The sequence below is a fragment of the Gadus morhua genome, chromosome 9 (genome assembly GCF_902167405.1).
Source record: "Gadus morhua chromosome 9, gadMor3.0, whole genome shotgun sequence".
Lineage (NCBI taxonomy): Eukaryota > Metazoa > Chordata > Actinopteri > Gadiformes > Gadidae > Gadus > Gadus morhua.
In genome coordinates this window covers 5,556,572-5,581,988 of record NC_044056.1, presented here as the reverse complement: position 1 = coordinate 5,581,988, position 25,417 = coordinate 5,556,572, and the positions used below count along the sequence as shown (strand labels likewise).

Here is a 25,417-nt window from a genome sequence, read left to right as displayed (position 1 = left end):
CCTGTCGTTTTTGGGGTCGGGGTCCTGAAGGGGCCTTTCCTTCCAAAGGTTCACTCTGTCTCGTCCTTGCTCCTGACTGTTCCAGTCTCTGCTTCTGTAGCCTCCTCTCCTCTGTCTGTCCCTTCCCTGCAGTGGGTGGAAACCTATCTTTCGGAGAGCAACACTCTTTTGCTCAGGAAAGACGCCTGATGGTTCCTCTGATGTATTTCCATTCAGAATGCGTCTTTGTTAAAGGATAACTTCTGTATTGTCACATAATTTTCGGTCTGAGGCTCTAATGCGGACACATTGTCATGATGTTACTTTCATGTAAGCGTAGTCACTGCTTGCAGCTTGTCATTGTAATGCCGCATGTCCACAGTTGAAATAACTAATTTGCATATAATATAAAGACCTTTGCAGTGGCATTGCTAGACCTGTCCTAGCCCCTGCATGGGGCCCCACCACAACTGCCGTCGAACCAGCCTCCATCTCCCTCTCAGTCTCATTCTCTGACTCAGCTGAAGCTGTTATGTAAAAGACCATTGCATTGGATCACAAATAGCGCATGTATTATTTAAAATCATGTTACATTGTAAAACATTTATTTTAGCTGAAGCTATAATGCAAAGTGTAGTAACATTCAGTACATTCAGCCAAAGATACTACCCTAATTCAAATCAAGTGCCTTGGTGTACCCATGGGTTATTTTACGGACATATGGATCGTTAACTTGGAGAGCTTGCTGGGGCGGCTGCTGAAACTATTTTCAAATCCACTAATTTCTGAAAGGTGGCGTAAAGTAACAACGAATATTAATTTTGCTGTGCTGATGGTTACAAAGCGCATTTCTTGGTAATTCAATTCAATTCAGCATAATTATGATTTTTGTTACACGGGCAATTAACTGTTTTTTTACATTGGTAGGGACATGTCCTTAGTACCGAAAGAAATGAGGGCCAAGGCGAATGACTCGAATGCTCAAAATAATTAGAAAACAAAGGATAATCAAAGAAAAAATTATCAGCGCAGCCCCGTTGAAGCGCAGGGCCCACTTGCTGTGACCCCTGGCTCTCTGCAGGTCTCCGATCACCTTCATGTCTCTTGCCTGCAACAAAGAGAAAAGAAAGAGAGATGAACGAGTGAATGCTTTGTTCAAACAGAGGTTTAAGGCCATGTCGTCGGAAAGTTGCTGTAGGTAAGATCCAGTGTTGTACAAGAAAAGAGCAGAAAAGCGCAAGATTTTGAAAATTGTCAACCCCTCAAAACGCCCTGCATGCTTCCTTCCTAAGTTTCTCCACAATTGAGAAAGTCTTTGAGGTTGACAGGCAAGACGTATTTCCTGAATGGTTGGAAGTGCACTGGGAGCGGCCTCAATTCGAAAATATAGCTGCGAGCAGCAATAGGACTCAATAAACTAATTTGGTTGACATAAATAATCGGTTAGGTGGCTAGAAAATACAAAGAAAAAATACATTGAAGTTGCTTTCTAAGGGCCGCAATAGACTTGCTGCTAACAACGCCCCCCTAGGCGTTGATGATGCCCAATTATTTGAGCATCATAATACATTTAATTTAGAGGCGCCTTTCAAGGCACCCAAGGTCACCTTACATAGCATAAAATCATCATAAATCGTTTAAAAACAAGACATTGGGGAAAAACAACAAAAACAAAACAAACAATCAAGACAGTGATCAGTTAGACGTTCTGTGCGAGTTTGAACAGGTGAGTTTTGAGTTGTGACTTGAAGGTTGTAATGGTATCTGACTGTTTTATGTGTGGGGGGAGGGAGTTCCAGAGCCTGGGTGCTGAACAGCTGAATGACCGGGCACCCACTGTAATGATATCATCAGGGGGGGTCATAAGACTATGAGCCAAGTTTAGTTTGGATACATGAAGTCCTTGCAGATATATGAGCTCACTTCCTGTTTGACGTCCCCCTGAGGTCAAAGGTCACAGAATTGTTTGGGTGTTGTGGCAACCCGCTACTCGATTGGGCCGGGTTCCACGGATAAATGACTCGTTTAGCGGGGGTTAAAGCCATCCAAGGCATTTATTGCAGACAGCTTCAACAAACAGGGTACTTGCGGTCTCTAGGGCCTCTGTGGGCCTCTAGCTGCTCGCGGACCCCAGCGCTTCCCCCTTCCTCGCTCTCCTCCCTGGTCTGCCCAAATGTCAGTCCTTTTATATTGACTCCTCGGCTTTCGGCCAGGTGTCCCCCAATCACACTGATTGGGGAGGCGAAAGGGCTGCTCTCGGTCGCCGTCAGGTGGGTGAAGGCGGTACACGCCGTCCAGGACCAACCCTCGGGCTGGTCCGGGCCGAGGCTTACGGGGCGGGATGCCACAGTGTCCCCAGAATGATGTCATGAGTGTATGTACAAAGTTTGGCTATGATATGATAAAGAGTTGCTGAGAAGAGGCTTACTTCCTGTTTGGCGGCTTTGCCGTTAAGTTTGATTGTCTGCCACGGCCAAACGGTTTCGAATTTGAGAAAAGATGTTTGACAAATTTGTTCATCATATAAGGCCAGTTTCATGAAGATTGGACACAATTTGTGGCCTGTGGATATGTACAATTGATTTTGACAACTTTCAACATGGCAGCCAAATTCTGATGTTGCCATGAGAGATAATTTATTAGCTATATGAAGAGGTCTGAGAGCATCAACAGGCATTGAACATAAGTTTGAAGTATACTCATGTGAAGAGAGAAGAGTTAAAACGCATCTTCATTAATTATAGCGCCCTGTAGAGGTCAATGGTCACCACTCAATTCATTGAGTGTCCCCATTATGATGTCATGGGTCTATGTACCAAGTTTGGTTATGATCAGGTCAAAGGTCTGCTGAGAAATTGGCTTACTTCCCATTTGGCAGCTTCGCGGTCGAATTTGATTGGCTGTCGCAGATATTTCCGTGAGAAATATTTTTGGTTTTTTGTCAAGCATGGCCTGAAGATCATGTGTGCCAAGTTGCGAGATGATTGGACATAATTTGTGATAGGAGATACATTTTGAAGGTTTTTGACATAGACCAAGATGGCGGAAAATCCATCATGGCGCAAAATGACGTCATAGGGTGTGTTGAACTCGGCTTGGCCCAAGGATTCCAATGATACCTTGTTTGTGAATATTGGATGAATGGGTCAAAAGTTATAAACATGAATGCATGTCCAACTTTGACCTGTTGGTGGCGCTAGAGCTGATAGGCTAGCGCCATAACGTTTTGATGTTTGAATGATGTTTCTACGTTGAAGTATGTTGAAGGAGTCGCTTAATGAAAATAATAAAATCAAATATGTAGCATTTCAAAGATGTGAATGCCTTCATCATTCACACCAATAATAGGAAAACGTAGAATGACAATGATTGTCTCGCAGCTTCGCTGCTTGACCCCCAATGACAGAGCCAGGCGCAACCAGAACGAACTTTGTCACTGAGCATTTCACTCGCAATCATTAACATGTAAGACATAACATTTCTAACCAATTGCACTCAAAGTATAGTTCTTAAATCGAATCCACAGCATCTTTAAAGCGTAACAAAGCAAAGGCCTACCTTGATTGAGAAGATCAGCGCCACCAGTCCGAAGCATAAGGGGTTTCCCTGGAAGAGGCTGCAGATGGACCATACCACATAGTCTCTGGGATGCTCCACAGGGTTGCCGATGGTCACAACAGTGTGTTGGTCCCTGGACCAACACAGAACCATGGAAGTATCTTATATTGGAAAGTTACCTCTATTGTATTCTTCATGAATTGAACGATGAAAAAAAATTCACAGCCCACAAATAGGATTTTCACAAAACATCAGCATATTAGACTTTTACAGTTTAATTTAATAAGTATAAGTTTTCAGCCACATTTTTGACAGGGATAACTGCAATCAACAATTGATTGTTGTAAAAAAGAAAACCCATGCATGACATCTTTATATACAAATACATTCAATACAATGATATACCTGTTAAATTGCAGTTCCTGATAGTCTGATGGTGGTGCTGACCGAACCTCCTTCATCTCCATCTTATGAAGTAAAGTAGCGCGGTGCAAGAAGCAGTGTGCTTTTATCAAGTCTGTTTGGAGGAGAAAAAAACCTACTCATGACCACGTCACCAGTGGCGGAGCGTGAGAGTTTCACAATTGAAAGGAAGACATGCCTTAGTTAAGGCAACAACTTCTGCAGCGTAACAACTCAAACTTCATCTCTCAGCCCGACCACATTAACTGTTATGGTTTCATCTCTTTCTGTAAGAATTAAGTTGTCACAACTGTCTGATATTTGGGTGTCAAGCAACGAAGTTGCGAGACAACCTATTGTTTTTGTATGTTTTCCTATTATTATTATTCTGTCATGGGAGTTTACGGCAGCCCATAGAACGCCTTGGTGAAAAGTTGTGAAATTTGGCACACTGGTTCAGGACAGCCCCATTAGCCCAACAAGCCAATTTCAGGTCGCTAGCCCAACAGCTCTAGCGCCACCAACAGGTCAAAGTTGCACATGCATTCATGTTTATAACTTTCGACCCATTCATCCAATATTCACAAACCAGATATCTTTGGATTCCTTGAACCAAGCCAAGTTCAACGCCCCCTATGACGTCATTTTCCGCCATGATGGATTTTCCGCCATCTTTGTTTGTCCAAAACCTTCAAAATGCTACTCCTATCACACATTTTTGTCCAATCATCTCGATTCTTGGCACACATGATCTTCAGGCCATGCTTGATGTAAAAATATAAAAGATCTTTCCAATTCAAAACCTTTGACATAGCATAACCAAACTTGGTACTTAGACCCAGGACATTAACATGGGGACACTCAATGAATTTGGTTAACTTTGACCTCTAGGGGGCGCTGTTTTTAATGTCGATATGTTTTGACTCCTCTCTCGTCACATGAGTATATTTCGAATAAATTGTCTATGTCTGGTGATACTCTCAGACCGCCCCAATTAGCTCATAAAATATTTCCCATTTGAACATCAGAAATTGGCCGCCATGTTGAAAGTTGTCAAAATCAACATTACATATCCACAGGCCACAGATTATGTCCAATCATCATGAAACTTGCCCTATATGATCTTCAGACCAAGCCTAACAAATTTACTAAGCTGCTTTTTCAAATTCTAAACCTTTTGGCAGTCACAGCCAATCAAACTTGACAGCAAAGCCTGGCCGCCATGTTGAAAGTTGTCAATATCAACATTACATATCCACAGGCCACAAATTATGTCCAACCTTCATGAAACTTGCGCTATATGATCTTCAGACCAAGTAAAACAAATGTAGCAAAGAACTTTTTCTAATTCAAAACCGTTTCGCCGTGACAGCCAATCAAACTTGACGGCAAAGCCGCCAAACAGGAAGTAACCCTGTTCGCAGCAACTCTTTTGATCATGCGCCCCAAGGGGCGGTTCGGCAGAAGGAGGAGGCGTGTTCTGGCGCAAACGGTATTTTGCCGTTTCTGAATACCATTGCGATACTGACCAGGAAATACCTGGTTTAAAGTCAGTGGCGCGTTGTTCAGATGCTATTTTAAGGGTGCATGCATACATGCGCATGCGATGCATACGGATTGCTTGTGCACCTCGCGCATACACTTTGCTTCTCCCATCTACCTAGCCGCACATTCTTGGTAAATTATTTGGGGAAGAACAGCTGATGCAGCGGTAATAAGTTGTACTTTTAAATCAATGCATCTGCAAACACCGTACAGCAATCACATATTTTCTTGACAGAGACATCGTGTAGGCGTACATGCCCATAACTTTTAGGATTGATGAGTATTTGATTGTGAAAAACATTGTTTTACCGCGAGTGAGTGTTCGGGCGCGCGTGTGTGCTCTGTTTAAATACACGCAAACTAAACACGTAACGCATAATACAATCAATGGCAATGTCTATTACCGCGGGGACACATGCATATTAGGATAGCATACAATACTGATAAGAAACAATGTTTATAATGTATTGCGTATATCATTAAATAGAACCACAGTTACCGCATATCATATGTTATATCATATACGTTTTCTTTGCCAAAATTTATTTGAGGACTCAGTATTTCTGAAGTTGTGGAGAAAACCCCTTATTCCATGTGTGAATTAGGCCATATTATTTGGCAATAAACTGAGCCATTTGCAGTTTGAAATTCATGTGCATCTGTCTCATCGGAGACTGCAGACGCGCTGTCAAAATATCAACTCGTCCGATTCAAATGCGCTCATGGCTCTTAAAGGGGATGGGAGCTGGCACTCTCATTGGTTTGTTGGACGTTACGCCCAAACCACACCTACGGGTAACTAGGCTGCTTCAGACCAACCCTTTTGACACTTGCGCCACGACGCAAGTGTCATTTATCCGCCTGTAAAATAGCGATAGCACGTAGAACCGCCCACAAAGCTACTTGCGCTTCCTACTTGCGTTTCAGACCGTTAAAATAGGGCCCATAGTCTTATGACCCTATCCTGATGATGCCCAAATAATTGGGCATCATCAACGCCTAGGGTGGCGTTGTTAGCAGCAAGTCTATTCCGGCCCTTAGAAAGCAACTTCAATATATTTTCATTGTGATATCCATTTGCCAAAAGCTTTCATTGTAGGTGAAATTACTGGCACGGTCATCATGCAGCCAACTAACCGATTATGTCTGTCAACCAAAATGAGTTTATGGAGTCCCATTCTTGGTTCATGGTTGATGGCTTATTGATCTTGTTCTTGTCTTAGACAATTTTAGATCGAGAGTGGATGCCCCATTCCAGCCACAGCTCAAAGAGTTTCCTAGGACCGCATTTTGCGAAAGGAGAAGAATTTCAATGCCTCATGGTATGCACAACACACATGGATCGAATACTCTTGAATAATTGCCTTCACAGGTGTAGGGTTTAGAAAATGGAAAAAAGGCAATGTTCAAGGATGGGGGCTTTGCTGCCCATGCAAAATCAGAGGCAAAAAGCAATGCAGTGTCGGCTTAGAGAGATTTTGAGAAGGCTGGACAAGAAAACACCTCTCTGTTGAATATATTGTCTCAGGACCACTCAAAACTCGTTCAAGAAAATCGTCATCTTACTACTATAATAGCAGGCCTGTCACACCAGTTACTCAAGTTACTTATGTGCGCATGTGCCAAGCAGCCTGTAGCTCACACACACACACACACAGCACGCGCAAACGCATACATACACCGCAAGCACGCACGTACACACCGCATACACACACGCACATGCGCACGGAAATACATGGAAACGCACACACACACCTACACACACGCACGCGCACACACCGCACGTCAAGACAAAGGCAGCGACACATACACAGAGCGCAGCACACTCTCGCACACGCTCGCACACGCCTACACATACGCAAACACCGTACGTCAAGACAAAGGCATGCCAGCGACGCACGCACCAAGCTAAGACGTTATGTTTTTAAACATAACGGCTCGGCCGTGTTCGTTTGGAAAAAGGTTGGTTGTTGGTAAAGGTTTGGTCTAGTCTCTATGAAGCAAATGGAGGGTGCATAGGCACGCGTGGAGATACGCTTAGCTGGGCATCCATCGATGCCCTGCCTGGAGCCTTCTGGCCCCCTGGGCTATGTGTTGTGACTTTAATAATCGGCAGGCGTGGACTCAGTTATGTGCTCTGATTGGCTAGGCATGGTGCTGAACTCCCGCCTCCTGAATACCCGTATGTGTACTCTGTGGTAATCTCTTCTGGCTATGTGTGGGCATTGCAACTTGGTTTGTGGCTTGATGCTGAACTCTTGTGGCTATGTGCGGAAATTTCACTTGTTTTGTGGCCTTGAGTGTCTGAGGGTGCACTCACACTAGGCCATCTGGTCCGTGGCCGTTTTCACACCTCAAATCTGACGCACACACAAACACACACCCACACACACACACACACACACACACACACACACACACACACACACACACACACACACACACACACACACACACACACACACACACACACACACACACAGGTACAACACACACACACACAGGTCCTGACCTGCATGTAATTGTCCTCGTTGGCACTATTGTAACGTGTTACGTCTGGGGACACCTTGAACTTTGACTACAGGAAGCAAGGCTGGCAGCCGGGCGCACGGAAGCTGTTGGGGAAGTAGTCAGGAGCTCCGCCTTGAAAACACATCGGTCAGATTAAGAAGAGCACTCCAAATATTTGTTTTGTGTTAAATTGACACTTTTTAAAGAATGGCTTGATGCGCATGAACTGCGACATGGAGGAGAAAGGGATTGTTGCCCGCGATTGTCTCCCACTGGAGCCCAGCTGCCCGCTGGAGCCCAGCTGCCCGCTGGAGCCCAGCTGCCCGCTGCCGAGGCACCACCACCGCAAGGCACCACCGCCGTAGGGTGGTGGTGCCTTGGCGCTACGGCGGGAGACAATCGCGGCCAACATCCGTCGGGATGTCGGACACGCAATTCGCCGACCGATCGATCCTATATGTTGACTACAAACCATGTAAATAGCAGGGGCGTAGCCATCACTTCAGAAGTGAGGGGGACAAATTGGTCAGAGGTCCATTGAGTGATTTATCATCCTCTCGCATTCAGTTGCACCTCTCCTTACTGTTTAAAGAACCACACGACCACAAACAGCACAGCAGCAGGGGACCGACTTTATTTCTTTAAAATGATATACTATCAAAATCTAAAGTAAAAATCTAAAATCTAAAGCTGCCAAACTCTGGTTGAGTTGACACAGAATGACCGTTGACCATCTACAGGGGGAGTAGCCAGATAATTAAGTGCCAAATGACCAGAGGCGGACAGAGTACACAGCTTCCTTACTTGAGTAAAAGTACAGATACCCCTTGCTAAATTTTACTCAAGTACAAGTAAAAGTACTACAGTCTGATGTCTACTTAAGTAAAAGTACTGAAGTACTTGTTTTTAAAAGTACTTGAGTATCAAGAGTACAAGAGTATGTTTTCTAAATATTGCATTACTACTGCCACAGTGCTTACATTTATGTATAGAAACGTCCTACATGGAGTTATGAAAAATGTTAACACCTTGGAGAATGTAAAAGGAATTGAAAGTAAAATCAAGTAATTTTCATCTTTTTACCATGGCAATAGCACAATAGTATACAGTATAACAGTATACTCAAGAACATAAAAACAATTGCTCAGCTTACATAAATATGCAATATCAGAAAAGAAAATTCAGCTAACAATTCTATGTATGTGTGAGTTTCTCCGTTTTTTTATCAATCAAATCAACAATCGTGTCATCTAATTCTGACCATGGAGTTGGCTTTGGCGGAAAGCGAAGGTGATTGCTGATAGGCTGAAGGCTGTCCTAATCAGTTTGAGAGGGAATCACGTTTGAGAGGGAAACAACAAATTGAGGGTTTCCGTGATTTTTCTTTTCTCCTTTTATTTTTCAGAAGGAGTAACGAGTACTCACGGTTATGGATAGAAATGTAACAGAGTAAAGAGTACAATATTTGCCTCTCAAATGTACTTGAGTAAAGTCATGAGTACTCCCAAAAAATGATACTCGAGTAAAGTACAGATCCCTCAAAATTGTACTTAAGTACTGTACTCAAGTAAATGTACTCCGTTACTGTCCGGCTCTGCAAATGACAACACTGAACACGAAAAGTTCTGTAAAACACCATTCCTGTTTCAAATTATCAGCACCAAAATGGAATGGAAGTGACAAGGTAACAGTGTAATAAGCAACATAATTTAATTGGATGGCAAAAAGTGACAAGAAAAAGTGACAACAATAAACATATCGACATGAAGATGTAGCAATTTTACATTTGCTGTCCTCAACTATAACAGCACAGACTGCAAAATTAATCAAGACTAAGACCAATGGTATGATCTATAGCTGCTGCCTTTAAAACACAAATAATGCAGTAGTCAAATAATATCTGCAAATAAATAAATAATAAACAAAAAGTCTCTTTGAAATTAAATATAAACTACATCTTTAAACATCCATGTCAGTATTTCCCTCTTGAACTAAGGGCGCACTCACACTAGGCAAGTTTGCCTGTTCCGTGCTGGAGGAAGATTCAGTACGATTCCCCCCCTCCCCACTCCCCCCGCTAGCCCGTGGTCACACTGCCCCCAAAGGCCGTGGCCTGGGCACGATTGCTCCTTCATAAAAACGTTATCACGTCGTAATACGATAAATACGTCGTCACCAAGCATCCTCGCCGCCATAACAACAATGGAGAGCAACAACGTGAATGCTGTCGTCGGCCCAAATTTCAAGTAAACACTTGACTTCACTATCGCACCAAGGTAAACCCACTCGTGAACCACTTGCCGCCATTGTTTAAAATGATTGTTGTGGGGAAGAAGGGCATGGACCTAGAAAGAAAGAAGGGTCGCACAAGGACTACGTCATCCAGCTCACGTTGCGTATCCGCGTGTCATCTCGTTTGCATCTATGCTTTGGCCATGGCACACCTCTCCCAAGTGTGCCGTGGCCAAGGGGCTGTTCCGTGCTGGAATACGAATGGCGTGGTCACACTAGCCAAACGTTCTAGACTTTAGTATGCAAATGAGCTCGGGCACGGGCCGCGGCCCTAGTGTGAGTGGCCCCTAAAGGATTCAAAGGCTACAGGCTCTCCTGATTAACTATATTACAAAATAATATTTTCAGTTCTAGGTGTCTTTTAAACACAAGTAGAAACAATAGTATAATAACAATTGAATTATGGTTATATTAAATAAAAAGCAACAGTTTCTTTGTTGATTATCCTCTACAGTTAAATAACTGTGATGTTAATATTTGTGGCCCTCCGCTGGGCCTTGGCTGACATCTGGCCACATTTGTTAGTCATTTATTTCAACGTTATCAGTTTACAATCAACAGTGAAACATTGGTATTCCCCTAACAGTTCCAATACTCACAGAATGTATTTCTGAACTTAGCATGGACTGCAAGGTGCATTCCATTTTCCATGAAGGCAATACTGGGTGCCCCCAGACATGGTGGTATCACATGTCAGTCATGGTCTAGTCACTACAACATGTACGTAGTACACTGTATACAGTTCACTGATCTCACCTAAGTGAAGCAGCCATATGTGATTCTGTGCCTCTCATTAGCCGCAATGAATTGTTGAGCAATTTGTCTCCTGTTTAGTTTGTCCAGCTTATCTTTGAGGATATGACACACAGCAACTCTTTTGAGCCGAGACTGTGTCATTGTGCTTCTGAGCTAGGTTGTTAACCTCCGAAGAACACTGAAGCTTCTTTCAGCCTCAGCGGAGGAGGCAGGCACAGTAATAAGCAACCGCACAAGTATTTCTACTTGTTCAAAGAGACCCCTGACTTCTGGCAATAGTCTTTGCAGAATGGTAGCAGCTTCTCTGCTTGACTGAAAGTCATACTTGGACTTGAACATTGCTAATTGCACTTTTTCAAGTTTCCTGATCATAAGCGGGGCCCATTGTGATACATTGCGGGGCCCATTGTGTGAACCTAATCACACAGCATGCCTGCACAGCCTCTTCGGTTGTTCGTGACTCTTTGCAGTGGGCTCATGAATTGGGAGTTTTGTTTGGCCAGTCAATGAATATAAAGGCCTTTGTGACAGCAAAAGCACAATGCTCCTTCAACACCTGGGATGAAAAGAAGCCAAGGGAAGTCCTGATACCATTGTCTCTGAAATCTTAGAGATTGTCTCTGAAATCTGCCCACTTCTGAGACACAATGGTCTTAAGATCTGGCTGATGGAGTTTTAAAGTGCCCACAGACGATCCATCCTCTGTTGTATCTCTGTCTGAAGCCTCTCCCTGACTGTCAATGCTGCAGCCTGGTCTCTCCCCTGACACATGACCTTCTCCCTGTGCTACCTATTGCAACACAGACAATAACATTTGGGAGTATAAATAAGACTAGTTCAGAAATAGCTGTGGAAATGCTAATCTTAGAGTTACTCTTATCCTATAGACATTTCCTTAGCCAGTTATTATTTCTCCTACAATTTCTCCTTCAATGATGTAGATAATTAATGTGCAAAGCCAAACTTATAAATAGTATTAAGGATAGTAGTGGTGACATAGCTGTGGAAATTAATCGCAAAGTCACTTTATGCTATCTATATTTTTTCTCAGCGAGTTATATTCTCTTCTCACCTGTGACCCTGCATGATCATCCTTGCTGGCCTCTGGTCCACTGTCTCCTCTCTCACCCTTCTCTTTCTATTGTGGCAATAAAGATTCAAAAATATGTGGAAAGCAACATTTTGAAATAGAATTAGGAATACAGTAGTAGTAATGAAATTGTTGTAGAGTTTAACCTCAAAGTCCTTATTATGCTATCAATATTTTTTCTCAGCCAGTTATAACAGAGACGTTCTAAGGACTTGGGTTATAATTTCTCCTCACCTGCTGTGACCCTCCCTGTTCATTCCTGCTGCTGCTGGACTCAGTTCCACTGTCTCCTCCCTGACCCTGCTCATCTATTGTATGAAGATTAAAAAAAATATGTGCAAAACAATAGTGAGCAAGTTCTGTGCAGAAATGTGAGGAGTGGGTTTATTCCTAGGTGGTAGAGTAGCCAAAACTTGTAGTCAAGTAGGAGTATTGTTACTTAAGAACAGGGGTGTCAAACATACGGCCCCGGCCCGCGAGATGATTTGATCAGGCCCACGACTTGTAGAACATACATTTCTGAGTATGTCAAAAAGAAAAAGTAAGTCTCTAGCCCATTCCTGTGATGAGCTATGATTTTCTAAAGAAATAACCAAAATGCTCACCCCAGCCAAAATAAAAATAAAAAGGAAGAAATCCACACTTGTCCTTGTTTCACCACAATTAAGAAGTTATCAAGTGTGACATCCCCATTAACAAAATGTCTTTTGTCAAAAAGAAGAAAAGTGGATTCAGTGCAGAGTTTTCCAGAAAAAATGGACAGAATTATTTATTCACAGAGGTGAATACAAAAGCAGTGTGCTTGGTATGTAATCACCAAGTTTCAGTGCTCAAAGAATAAAATATTCGGCGCCACTATGAGCCTCATCATAAAAAAAAATATCACCAATTGAAAGAACAACTGACATAAACAAAATGAAGTATTGATAAGACAGAGATTTATTAGATGGGCCTACCTAATAAACCATTGGAACACACAAGACCGGAAACCATAGCAACGCCGGTAAACAAACCCCGAGAAGCCCAATCCCTATGAGAGCTCCCCACGCTACGGCCATCCGGAGGCGCACAGAGCAGTTGGCCGTGATATTATATATACAATTATTTAAGCAATAGATCACGCCAGGCTGTGGTATGTGCTCATTATACCACTGTTAAGGGGCGTTGTCCGGCCCCGACGCGCAGCGGAGGGCCGGCGACCCCCTTCACAGTGGTATAATGAGCACATGCCACTGACTGAAGTGATCTATTGCTTTTATACAACGGTTACTGTTATGGCGAAACGAAAGTCATCGACACACTACATTTAACAGAAACCAAGAAAGTCAAAGTAGCCGTTTTATTAAAGACTACCAAAAAGTAGTCCCTCCTGGCTGCCTTCAAAATGCACGACGGTCGCTATGCAACACACTTTAGCGTCCCTCCGAGAGAACGGTTGTAACGGTTTCCACTTCAAGGCGCGGAGTGATACTTTCACAAAATGACCGGGCGTCATAGCAGTTATGTATACGCTCATTATACAACAGTTAGGAACCAATCAGATCGCTGGATTTAGGCCCCCCGTTGTATAAATTATATTATACCACGGTCTGCGGGAATACTCGATTCTGATTGGATGCAGGGTGTGCATTAACTCCTGATATACGGACACCTGGACAAGTAGTTCCGTCAAATTGTCTGTTTACCGTTCTCAATTAATGCGCTAGCTGGCGTATCGTCATCTCCCGTTCTAAAGTCGTAGCTATGGTCCGTCCTAATTACTGGAGGAGTGAACAACGTTTCCGTTGCATGAGAACCCAACGGGCGTGTAATGGTGGTTCCGGGAAGTAGTCGGACCCTCAGGCGTAACCAGGGAAACAAATTTATGCTTTGTGGAAAACTTTATGTTCGGATTGTAAAACGCATGAAAATATAAATTAATGGTCTTAATTTGGTCACCTTTGGTAAGTGACCGTGGTATAAGCGGGATAATGCCCTTCGAGGTGTCCATTATCAGGAATTAATGGACTTCGCCGAGGCAACCGGTTCGCGCCTCCACGTCGTCCATTAATTCCTGATAATGGACACCTCGTCGGGCATTATCCCTTACTTATATACTACTGTATTATATATAGAGCTCCGGGAGTCGCAAACGGCAACAATCACTTTCTCCTCCATGCTGAAGTTCACCCCGGACTGAACTGCACGGTGAGTTTGACGGTTGAACACTGATTGGCTGTTACGTTACACATGTCACTCAGTTGTCACGCTGTTGAACGCTGATTGGCTGTCATCACGCGAAATTCGTGTCAAAGTTGAAATATTTCAACTCGAGCAAATTTGTCGCGGCACAAATCCTTGTGAACGCGCTCGCCTGTGCACGGCGAAAGTGTGGCGTGACAAATCAAAACTTGTCGCCGGTTTTCTCGCGTCTCTACGTTCACTTTGCATGGGATCTTGTCGCCCCGTCGCGTTTGGTGTGAATGCACAATGCGCTTCTTCCTCGGCGGCGCCATGTTTGCTGCGTTCTGAACCAAAACAAAGCAGCGTACATGTGACGTCATGACGCATTTGCCGCGACCGGAACCGATAAGCAGAATCGTTAAGCAGGCTTGCCAATGATTCCAAGGAATCGGTTGACTCGGCACCAGTTCTGAACAAGAACCGGTTCTCGATTCCCATCCCTACGAGAGAGTGCAAGCATCCAAGCCATTTTCTGATGGTGAGTTCATGAAAAGATGCATGCTGAAGGCTGCAGAAGTCGTGTTCCCTGAAAAGCGATCTGCCTTCGCCAACATTAGTCTGTCGAAGAACACTGTCGCAGATAGGGTAACAGAGCTCTCAGGAGACTTTGGCAGCCAAATTAATGACAAAATCAAGTCATTTATTGCTTTTTCGGTTGCAATTGATGAGAGCACTGATATAACAGATATTGCTCAACTGGCCATATTTATTCGGGCTGTTGATGAGACTTTGACAATGACAGAGGAGTTCCTTGATTGGTCCCTATTAAGGACACTACAACAGCGAATGACATATTCAGCTCTCTCCTTGAAGTGCTGGACAAGGTCGGAGTGGACTGGTCCCGTGCCCTCAGCCTGGGTACAGATGGCGCACCATCAACGTTCGGGAGAAAGGCAGGCCTTGCGACAAAATCCTGAGAGAAAGTACACTCCGCAAATGGGGAACAAGATTTTTGGGCTTTCCACTGTATTTTGCATCAAGAAGCATTGTGTTGCGAAACACAAAAATTGGATCATGTTATGATTGTGGTTGCCAAAACTGTAAATTTCATCAGAGTGCGAGGTCTGAATCACCATTAGTTTGACATTCAGACTGATCTACCATACCACACTGAAGTACGGTGGTTAAGCTGAGGTGCCGTGCTCAAGCGTTTCTTTGAGGTACTAGAGGATATTGGACAGTTCATGGAGAAAATGGGTAGCCCAGTGAGGGAACTTAATTGTCCGCAGTGGGTGCAGGATCTTGCCTTTATGGTGGATATTTCACAGCGACTGAATAATCTTAACAAAATGTTGCAGGGCAGCAGAAAAATAGTCACTCAGTATAACGACCGCATCCGCACATTCAAGTTAAAACTGTCGCTCTGGGAGACGCAGCTATCTAGTGGTGTCACCGCCCATTTCCCATGTCTAACCGCTGTGCGTGCAACCGGACGTAATGCTGATATGGATCAATACAAAGACAAGATAACAGGATTGCTGCAGGAGTTAGAGCGGAGGTTTCAGGTCTTCAGTGAACTAGAGAAGGAATTTGCCGTTTTTCGCCCGCCATTTAAAGTCAAGCCTTCTGACATGCAAGCTAACATCCAACTCGAGATAACTGACTTGCAGTGTGATACAATTATGAAGGAAAAATTTGCGTCTGTGGGCTTGGACACATTTTATCAATATCTCTTGCCAGAAGGAATTAACATCCCTAGCTGCAAAGTTTTTATCCATGTTTGGGACTACCTATCTTTGTGAACATGTGTTCTCTGTAATGAACCTAAATAAACCAAAGCACCGCTCAAGGTTAACAAACACACACTTGAATGCCATTGTGAAATGTGCTGCAACTCAGGATTTGACACCTGATAGTGATGCAGTCGTAAAGGCTAAAAAATGCCAAGTTTCAGGAGCAAGCAGCAGGAAATAGACTGCAGTGAGAAAAAACAAAGTGAATCAGCAAGTAGGCCTGGGCATAATTCTTGTGATGCTCTTTCAGAAATTTTTGCACTCTGATGAATACAGATCTTTGAAAATAAGTTTACTCAGGTTTCATGTTAAAAGACAATGAATATTGTGCAGTATATCATTCTCAGGCTTCAGTAGCCTACCAAACAGTTTGATCTGATGTAGCCTAATCTCATTGCTCATGCACTGCTATAACTTTTATGTTTGTTCATTTTATTTATATGTGCACATTTAGATTTTCAAGGCAGTATGATAGCTTTCTTCATAGCTCCCACTTGAGTTTGTTTAGTGTGGTGAATTGGTTCAGGTGTAAAAATCTATACACTCAACTCTATAAAAATAAAGCAGTTGATAATAAATGTGAAATGATTTTTATTTCACTTCCATTGCCCTATCTGTGAATAAATGTGTTGTGTTAATATAGATCCTTGTGATCCGTGATTATTTTACTGGACCGGCCCACTTGAGATCAGATGGGCTGTATGTGGCCCCTGAACCAAAATGAGTTTGACACCCCTGCTTTAGAATAATATAAGTAAAAAAGTATTTTGCATCAAGAAGCATTGTGTTGCAAAACACAAAAAATGGATCATGTTATGATTGTGGTTGTAAAAACTGTAAATTTCATCAGAGCGCGAGGTCTGAATAACCGTCAGTTTGACACTTTTCTCAGAGATAATGACATTTAGGCTGGCCTACCATACCACACTGAAGTACGGTAGTTAAGCTGAGGTGCCGTGCTCAAGCGTTTCTTTGAGCTATGAGAGGATATTGGACAATTCATGGAGAAAATGGGTAGCCCAGTGAAGGAACATAAATGTCCGCAGTGGGTGCAGGATCTTGCCTTTATGGTGGATATTACACAGCACCTGAATGGTCTTAACAAAATGTTGCAGGGCCGCAGAAAAATAGTCACTCAGCATAACGACAGCATCCGCGCATTCAAGTTAAAACTGTCACTCTGGGAGACGCAGCTGTCTAGTGGTGTCACCGCCCATTTCCCATGTCTAACCGCTGTGCGTGCGACCGGAAGTAATGCTGATATGGATCAATACAAAGACAAGATAACAGGATTGCTGCAGGAGTTCGAGCGGAGGTTTCAGGTCTACAGTGAACTAGAGAAGGAATTTGCAGACTTTTTTATGTTCGAATTGTAAAACGCATGAAAATATAAATTAATGGTCTTAATTTGGTCACCGTTGGTAAGTGACCGTGGTATAAGCGGGATAATGCCCTTCGAGGTGTCCATTATCAGGAATTAATGGACTTCGCCGATGCAACCGGTTCGCGCCTCCACGTCGTCCATTAATTCCTGATAATGGACACCTCATCGGGCATTATCCCTTACTTATATACTACTGTATTACATATATAGAGCTCCGGGAGTCGCAAACAGCAACAATCACTTTCTCCTCCATGCTGAAGTTCACCCCGGACTGAACTGCACGGTGAGTTTGACGGTTGAACACTGATTGGCTGTTACGTTACACATGTCACTCAGTTGTCACGCTGTTGAACGCTGATTGGCTGTCATCACGCGAAATTCGTGTCAAAGTTGAAATATTTCAACTTGAGCGAATTTGTCGCGGCACAAATCCTTGTGAACGCGCTCGCCTGTGCACGGCGAAAGTGTGGCGTGACAAATCAAAACTTGTCGCTGGTTTTCTCGCGTCTCTACGTTCACTTTGCATGGGATCTTGTCGCCCTGTCGCGTTTGGTGTGAATGCACAATGCGCTTCTTCCTCGGCGGCGCCATGTTTGCTGCGTTCTGAACCAAAACAAAGCAGCGTACGTGTGACGTCATGACGCATTTGCCGCGACCGGAACCGATAAGCGGAATCGTTAAGCAATTTTTGCACTCTGATGAATACAGATCTTTGAAAATAAGTTTACTCAGGTTTCATGTTAAAAGACAATGAATATTGTGCAGTATATCATTCTCAGGCTTCAGTAGCCTACAAAACAGTTTGATCTGATGTAGCCTAATCTCATTGCTCATGCACTGCTATAACTTTTATGTTTGTTCATTTTATTTATCTGTGCACATTTAGATTTTCAAGGCAGTATGATAGCTTTCTTCATAGCTCCCACTTGAGTTTGTTTAGTGTGGTGAATTGGTTCAGGTGTAAAAATCTACACTCAACTCTATAAAAATAAAGCAGTTGATAATAAATGTGAAATGAATTTTATTTCAATTCCATTGCCCTATCTGTGAATAAATGTGTTGTGCTAATATAGATCCTTGTGATCCGTTATTATTTTACTGGACCGGCCCACTTGAGATCAAATGGGCTGTATGTGGCCCCTGAACCAAAATGAGTTTGACACCCCTGCTTTAGAATAATATAAGTAAAAAAGTATTTTGCATCAAGAAGCATTGTGTTGCAAAACACAAAAAATGGATCATGTTATGATTGTGGTTGTAAAAACTGTAAATTTCATCAGAGCGCGAGGTCTGAATAACCGTCAGTTTGACACTTTCTCAGAGATAATGACATTTAGGCTGGCCTACCATACCACACTGAAGTACGGTAGTTAAGCTGAGGTGCCGTACTCAAGCGTTTCTTTGAGCTATGAGAGGATATTGGACAATTCATGGAGAAAATGGGTAGCCCAGTGAAGGAACTTAAATGTCCGCAGTGGGTGCAGGATCTTGCCTTTATTGTGGATATTACACAGCACCTGAATAGTCTTAACAAAATGTTGCAGGGCCGCAGAAAAATAGTCACTCACTATAACGACAGCATCCGCGCATTCAAGTTAAAACTGTCACTCTGGGAGACGCTGCTGTCTAGTGGTGTCACCGCCCATTTCCCATGTCTAACCGCTGTGCGTGCGACCGGAAGTAATGCTGATATGGATCAATACAAAGACAAGATAACAGGATTGCTGCAGGAGTTCGAGCGGAGGTTTCAGGTCTACAGTGAACTAGAGAAGGAATTTGCCGTTTTTCGCTCGCCATTTACAGTCAAGCCTTCTGACATGCCAACTGACATCCAACTCGAGATAATTGACTTGCAGTGTGATACCAATTTGAAGGAGAAATTTGCGTCTGTGGGCTTGGACACCTTTTAACAATATCTCTTGCCAGGGTACCCCAAATTAACATCCCTGGCTGCAAAGGTTTTATCCATGTTTGGGACTCCCTATCTTTGTGAACAGGTGTTCTCAGTAATGAAGGTAAATACAACATAGCACCGCTCAAGGTTAACAAACACACACTTGAATGACATTGTGAAATGTGCTGCTACTCAGGATTTGACACCTGATATTGATATATTCGTAAAGGTTAAAAGATGCCAAGTTTCAGGAGCCAGCAGCAGCAAATAGACTACAGTGGGAAAAAACAAAGTTCATCAGCCAGTAGGCCTGGGCCTATTTCTTGTGATGCTCTTTCATAAATGTTTGCACTCTGAATACAGATCTTTGAAAATAGGTTTACTCAGGTTTCATGTTAAAAGACAATGAATATTGTGCAGTATATCATTCTCAGCTTCAGTAGCCTACAAAACAGTTTGATCTGATGTAGCCTAATCTCATTGCTAATGCACTGCTATAACTTTTATGTTTGTTCATTTTATTTATATGTGCACATTTACATTTTCAAGGCAGTATGATAGCTTTCTTCATAGCTCCCACTTGAGTTTGTTTAGTGTGGTGAGTTGGTTCAGGTGTTCAGATGTAAAAATGTATTCCCTCAACTCTATAAAAATGAAGCAGTCAATAATAAATGTGAAATGCAATTTATTTAAATTCCATTGGCCTATCTGTGAATAAATTTGTTGGGCTAATTAGATCCGTGATTATTTTACTGGTCCAGCCCACTTGAGATCAGATGGGCTGTATGTGGCCCCTGAACCAAAATGAGTTTGACACCCCTGCTTAAGAATAATATCAGTAAAAAAGTATTTTGCAGTGAAACAACTCTTAAGAGTACAATTTATCCAAAAAGTTACTCAAGTAAATGTCACAGAGTAAATGTAACTAGTTACTATCACCTCTGCACCTAGAAAGAGATTTAGCATAGGTAGCAGTTAACAATTGTTAACTAGCTTAACTTAATATGTTGACATCTATTAGTCAGTCATCATTTAGCTAAACAACATGCAACAGCATTACCCAACTTACACGGTTTGTTTGGAAAAAACTAGGTAAAGTATTTTGCCTCTTGGCTGCTGGTTTGATGAACATGCTTGAAACAGATCTGATTCAACGTCAGTGTGATTGAAATCACAACACGGCAGCGATGTTTGCCACCTGTCTCCGCCTGCTCATGGTGTGTTCAAAGGCGGCTCGGAAAAACGCTTTTCCACGTGTAAAAAAATTGATTTGAATGGTTGTAATGGCTGTAAAAAGTGCGGGGGACAGAGCGCACGATACCGGAAGTGCGGGGGACATGTCCCCCGCGTCCACTACGCCCATGGCGGCAAGGGCTGTTTATGTTTACGTTCAAACTTTTCATTTATTTTAAACTTGCAAAATGGTTTAAAATGAAAAAAGCTGGTTTATTGTCCGTTTGTGTAATTGTTACTAGGATTTACTGTGTAAGACAAACTCAAAATGGAAGTTTTTAAACATGATTGATTCAACATCATATTGACGTAGAATTCTTGGTCTGTGCAACTAGATTTGTGAAGCTTTATGTATCTTTTATTTAGGGAGGGGGAGAGGAGAGGGAGGCAGGGGGAAAGGGAGACGAGGAGCGGGAGAGGGAGGCAGGGCGAGAGGAGGAGAGGGAGACGGGCGAGCGAGGAGAGGGAGAAGGAGACAAGCAACAACTTGCCTCAACTTTAAAATTACTAATTACTACTAATTAACTGTAGGAATTAAGTTGGCACAACTGCGATAGTTTATTTTAAGTTTGAGTTGACAGTCCTTTACTTTAATGCAGTTTATATCTTTAAAGCAGTCATTCAACCCATAAAATGCACCTGGTTTGAGACTGTGGCCAAAGTTGACCAATGCCATGCACTTCAAAAAAAAAGCATTTCACAGTCAGTACATAGCGTGAGAGTTCCACTATTTAAAAATACATGCCTTAGTTAAGGCCACAACTTCTGCTGCCTGACAACTCAAACTTCATCTCTCAGCCTGACCACATTTACTGTTAAGGTTTCATCTCTTTCTTTTCAACTCATCCCTTCATGATTAAGTGGGTCATAAAGGCATTTGCAAGGTAAACCCATTACTACTGAATCGCATTACTGCTAAAAAAAAAAGGGACCAACCAAGGCAGGAGATTACTTGGCCAAGTCAGTGTGAGCGCTGACCTACTCAATCCTAAAGGGCTGAGAAGAAAAAGAAAGATGAATGTATGTATACTGATTGTGAAATGCCTTCGGTGTAGTGCGTGAACTTGGTCAACTTTGGCCACAGTCTTTCACAAGGGGCGGGATCTGCCTTTTATGGGATGTATTACTGCTTTAAAGATATAAACTGGGAATGAGTAAAATACTAGAATGGTTATAATCCAGGGCACAGAGCAGGTAATATATATCTTTGACGACAAAGATGTGCTGGTGTCCCGGGAGCATCATCCGAACTTCGACCAGCTAATCACCTTAGCCATTCGGGTTGACGACCGGCTCCAGTGTCACAGGGAGCTAACCTTACGACTACCACCGTGGGCTGAGGGGGAGCACGCTGTCTTGTACATAGATTGTCTTGTACAAACTGATCACACTGATAACAGCTCTTGCTTGAGACTGGACATGGAGATTTGGGGAAAAACATGTTATGTAGAATAGAATAACACATGGTGGCTCCATAATTGGCACTTGAAGTTCAACATTTCCAGAGTCAGCCATTACTACAAAGGTTGCGACTGTACTGTCTGATACTATAACCAGGTTTTTCTGAAAGGATTATAGCAACAAACATTGTGAACCACTTTGTTAGTGAGTATAGTATACTTGTACCTATACATATGCACACGTTAAGCATATATTAGCATAATCATGCACATTGGTTGATAATCACTTATAGAGAATGCATGCGTTTTTGTTTATACTTTATTGTTTTACAATGCGCCTAGTGCAGAATCCAGATTTGATTGTATCTTTAATGGTAAAAAAGTGTTTATAGTTACATTTAAAAAAAATATATATATTACGGTACTGTGAAGTAGAAATAATTCAATTAGAATTAATCTTGTAACTGAAAATTGTAACATAAGAATTAAGTCTTTTGTGTATAATAAATGAATGGGACACCTGTTGTTTTTGGGGTCGGGGTCCTAGAGGGGCCTTTCCTCCCAAATGTTCACTCTGTCTCGTCCCTGCTCCTGTCTGTTCCAGTCTCTGCTTCTGTAGCCTCCTCTCCTTCTGTCTGTCCCTTCCCTGCCGTGGGTGTAAACCTATCTTTTGGAGAGCAACACTGTGTCTTTTGCTCAGGAAAGACGCCTGATGGTTCCTCTGATGTATTTCCATTCAGAATGCGTCTTTGTTAAAGGATAACTTCGGTATTTTCACATAATTTTCGGTCTGAGGCTCTAATGCAGACACATTGTCATGATGTTACTTTTAATGTAAGCGTAGTCCCTGCTTGCAGCTTGTCATTGTAATGCCGCATGTCCACAGTTGAAATAACTAATTTGCATATAATAACTCATAAAGACCTTTGCAGTGGCATTGCTAGACCTGCCCTAGCCCCTGCATGGGGCCCTGCCACGACCGCCGTTGAACCAGCCTCCATCTCCTACTCAGTCTCATTCTCTGACTCAGCTGAAGCTGTTATGTACAAGACCATTGCATTGGATCACAAATAGCGCATGTATTATTTAAAATAATGTTCCATTGTAAAACATTTATTTTAGCTGAAACTTTAATGCAAAGTGTAGTAACATTCAGTACATTCAGCCAAAGATACTACCCTAATTCAAAATTTTTTTAATTTTACGGACATTATGCATCATTAACTTGGAGAGCTCGCTGGGGCGGCTGCTGAAACTATTTTCAAATCCACAAATTTCTGAAAGGTGGCGCAAAGTAACAACAAATATTAATTTTGCTGTGCTGATGGTTACAAAGCGCATTACTTGGTAATTTAATTAAATTCAGCATCATTATGATTTTTGTTACACGGGCAATTAACTGTTTTTTTGACAATGGTAGGGACATGTCCCTACCAATAAAAATAAGGACGGCCAAAGAGAAAGGTTCTCATGCACAAAAAAATAAAAAAACCAAGGATAATCAAAAAAGAAATGATCAGCGCAGCCCCGTTGAAGACCAGAGCCCACTTGCTGTATCCCCTGGCTCTCTGCAGGTCTCCGATCACCTTCATGTCTCTTGCCTGCAACAAAGAGAAAAGAAAGAAAGATGAACGAGTGAATGCTATGTTCAAACAGAGGTTCAAGGCCATGTCGTCGGAAAAGTTGCTGTAGGTAAGATCCAGTGTTGCACAAGAAAAGAGCAGAAAAGCGCAAGATTTTGAAAATAACCAACCCCTCAAAACGCCCTGCATGCTTCCTTCCTATGTTTCCCCACATTTGAGAAAGTGTTAGAGGTTGACAGGCAAGACGTATTTCCTGAATGGTTGGAAGTGCACTGGGAGCGGCCTCAAATCGAAAATATAGCTGCGAGCAGCAATGGGACTCAATAAACTAATTTTGGTGGACAGACTTAATCGGACAGGTGGCTAGAAAATACAACAAAAAAAAAAATACATTGAAGTAGCTTTCTAAGGGCCGCAATTGATTTTGCTGCTAACAACGCCCCCCTAGGCATTGATGATGCCCAATTATTTGGGCATCATAATAATACATTTAATTTAGCGGCGCCTTTCAAGGCACCCAAGGTCACCTTACATAGCATAAAATCATCATAAATCGTTTAAAAACAAGACATTGGGGAAAAACAACAAAAACAAAACAAACAAGACATCAGTTAGACGTTCTGTGCAATTTGGAACAGGTGAGTTTTGAGTTGTGACTTGAAGGTTGTAATGGTATCTGACTGTTTTATGTGTGGGGGGAGGAAGTTCCAGAGCCTGGGTGCTGAACAGCTGAATGACCGGGCACTTACTGTAATGATATCATCAGGATGGGGTCATAAGACTATGAGCCAAGTTTAGTTTGGATACATGAAGTTGAAAATCCATCAAGGCGCCAAATGACGTCATAGGGTGTGTTGAACTCGGCTTAGCCCAAGGATTCCAATGATACCTTGTTTGTGAATATTGGATGAATGGGTCCAAAGTTATAAACATGAATGCATGTCCAACTTTGACCTGTTGGTGGCGCTAGAGCTGATAACGTTTTGATGTTTGAATGATGTTTCTACGTTGAAGTATGTTGAAGGAGTCGCGTAATGAAAATAATAAAATCAAATATGTAGCAGTTCAAAGATGTGAATGACTTCATCATTCACACCAATAATAGGAAAACGTAGAATGACAATGGTTGTCTCGCAGCTTCGCTGCTTGACCCCCAATGACAGAGCCTGGCGCAACCAGAACAAACTTTGTCACTGAGCATTTCACTCGCAATCATTAACATGTAAGACATAACATTTCTAACCAATTGCACTCAAAGTATAGTTCTTAAATCGAATCCACAGCATCTTTAAAGCGTAACAAAGCAAAGGCCTACCTTGATTGAGAAGATCAGCGCCACCAGTCCGAAGCATAAGGGGTTTCCGTGGCAGAGGCTGCAGATGGACCATACCACATAGTCTCTGGGATGCTCCACAGGGTGGCCGATGGTCACAACAGTGTGTTGGTCCCTGGACCAACACAGAACCATGGAAGTATCTTATATTGGAAAGTTACCTCTATTGTATTCTTGATGAATTGAACGATGAAAAGAAATTCACAGCCCACAAATAGGATTTTCACAAAACATCCTCATATTAGACTTTTACAGTTTAATTTAATAAGTATAAGTTTTCAGCCACATTTTTGACAGGGATAACTGCAATCAACAATTGATTGTTGTAAAAAAGAAAACCCATACATGACATCTTTATATACAAATACATTCAATACAATGATATACCTGTTAAATTGCAGTTCCTGATAGTCTGATGGTGGTGCTGCCCGAACCTCCTTCATCTCCATCTTATGAAGTAAAGTAGGGCGGTGCAAGAAGCAGTGTGCTTTTATCAAGTCT

At 42.5% G+C, this 25,417-nt stretch overlaps 1 protein-coding gene across 2 annotated transcripts; it reads right to left on the bottom strand.

Annotated features, from left to right (window-relative positions):
- Positions 1–704: 704 nt before the first annotated feature.
- LOC115550598 (dispanin subfamily A member 2b-like) lies at positions 705–25,417 on the bottom strand. Of its 2 annotated transcripts, none has more exons than XM_030365770.1 (3): positions 25,304–25,417; positions 3,538–3,670; positions 705–1,087 (listed from the first exon to the last, which is right to left on the bottom strand). In XM_030365770.1, the coding sequence occupies exons 1-3, from the start codon at positions 25,363–25,365 to the stop codon at positions 917–919; spliced, it is 366 nt and encodes a 121-aa protein (XP_030221630.1). In that variant the 5' UTR covers positions 25,366–25,417; the 3' UTR covers positions 705–916. The 2 variants fall into 2 exon arrangements, with proteins under 2 accessions (XP_030221630.1, XP_030221629.1); XM_030365769.1 differs by lacking the exons at positions 705–1,087; positions 3,538–3,670 and adding exons at positions 23,210–23,601; positions 24,899–25,031 and having other exon boundaries at positions 25,304–25,408.

What these genes read in the sequence shown, in the direction of transcription:
- LOC115550598 (XM_030365770.1), bottom strand. Translation starts at nt 25,365, where the DNA reads ATGGAGATGAAGGAGGTTCGGGCAGCACCACCATCAGACTATCAGGAA. An exon ending in CAGGAACTGCAATTTAACAG is followed by an intron (nt 3,671 to 25,303) that starts GTATATCATTGT and finishes GTGTTGGTCCAG; the next exon opens with GGACCAACACACTGTTGTGA. An exon ending in CGCTGATCTTCTCAATCAAG is followed by an intron (nt 1,088 to 3,537) that starts GTAGGCCTTTGC and finishes TCTTTGTTGCAG; the next exon opens with GCAAGAGACATGAAGGTGAT.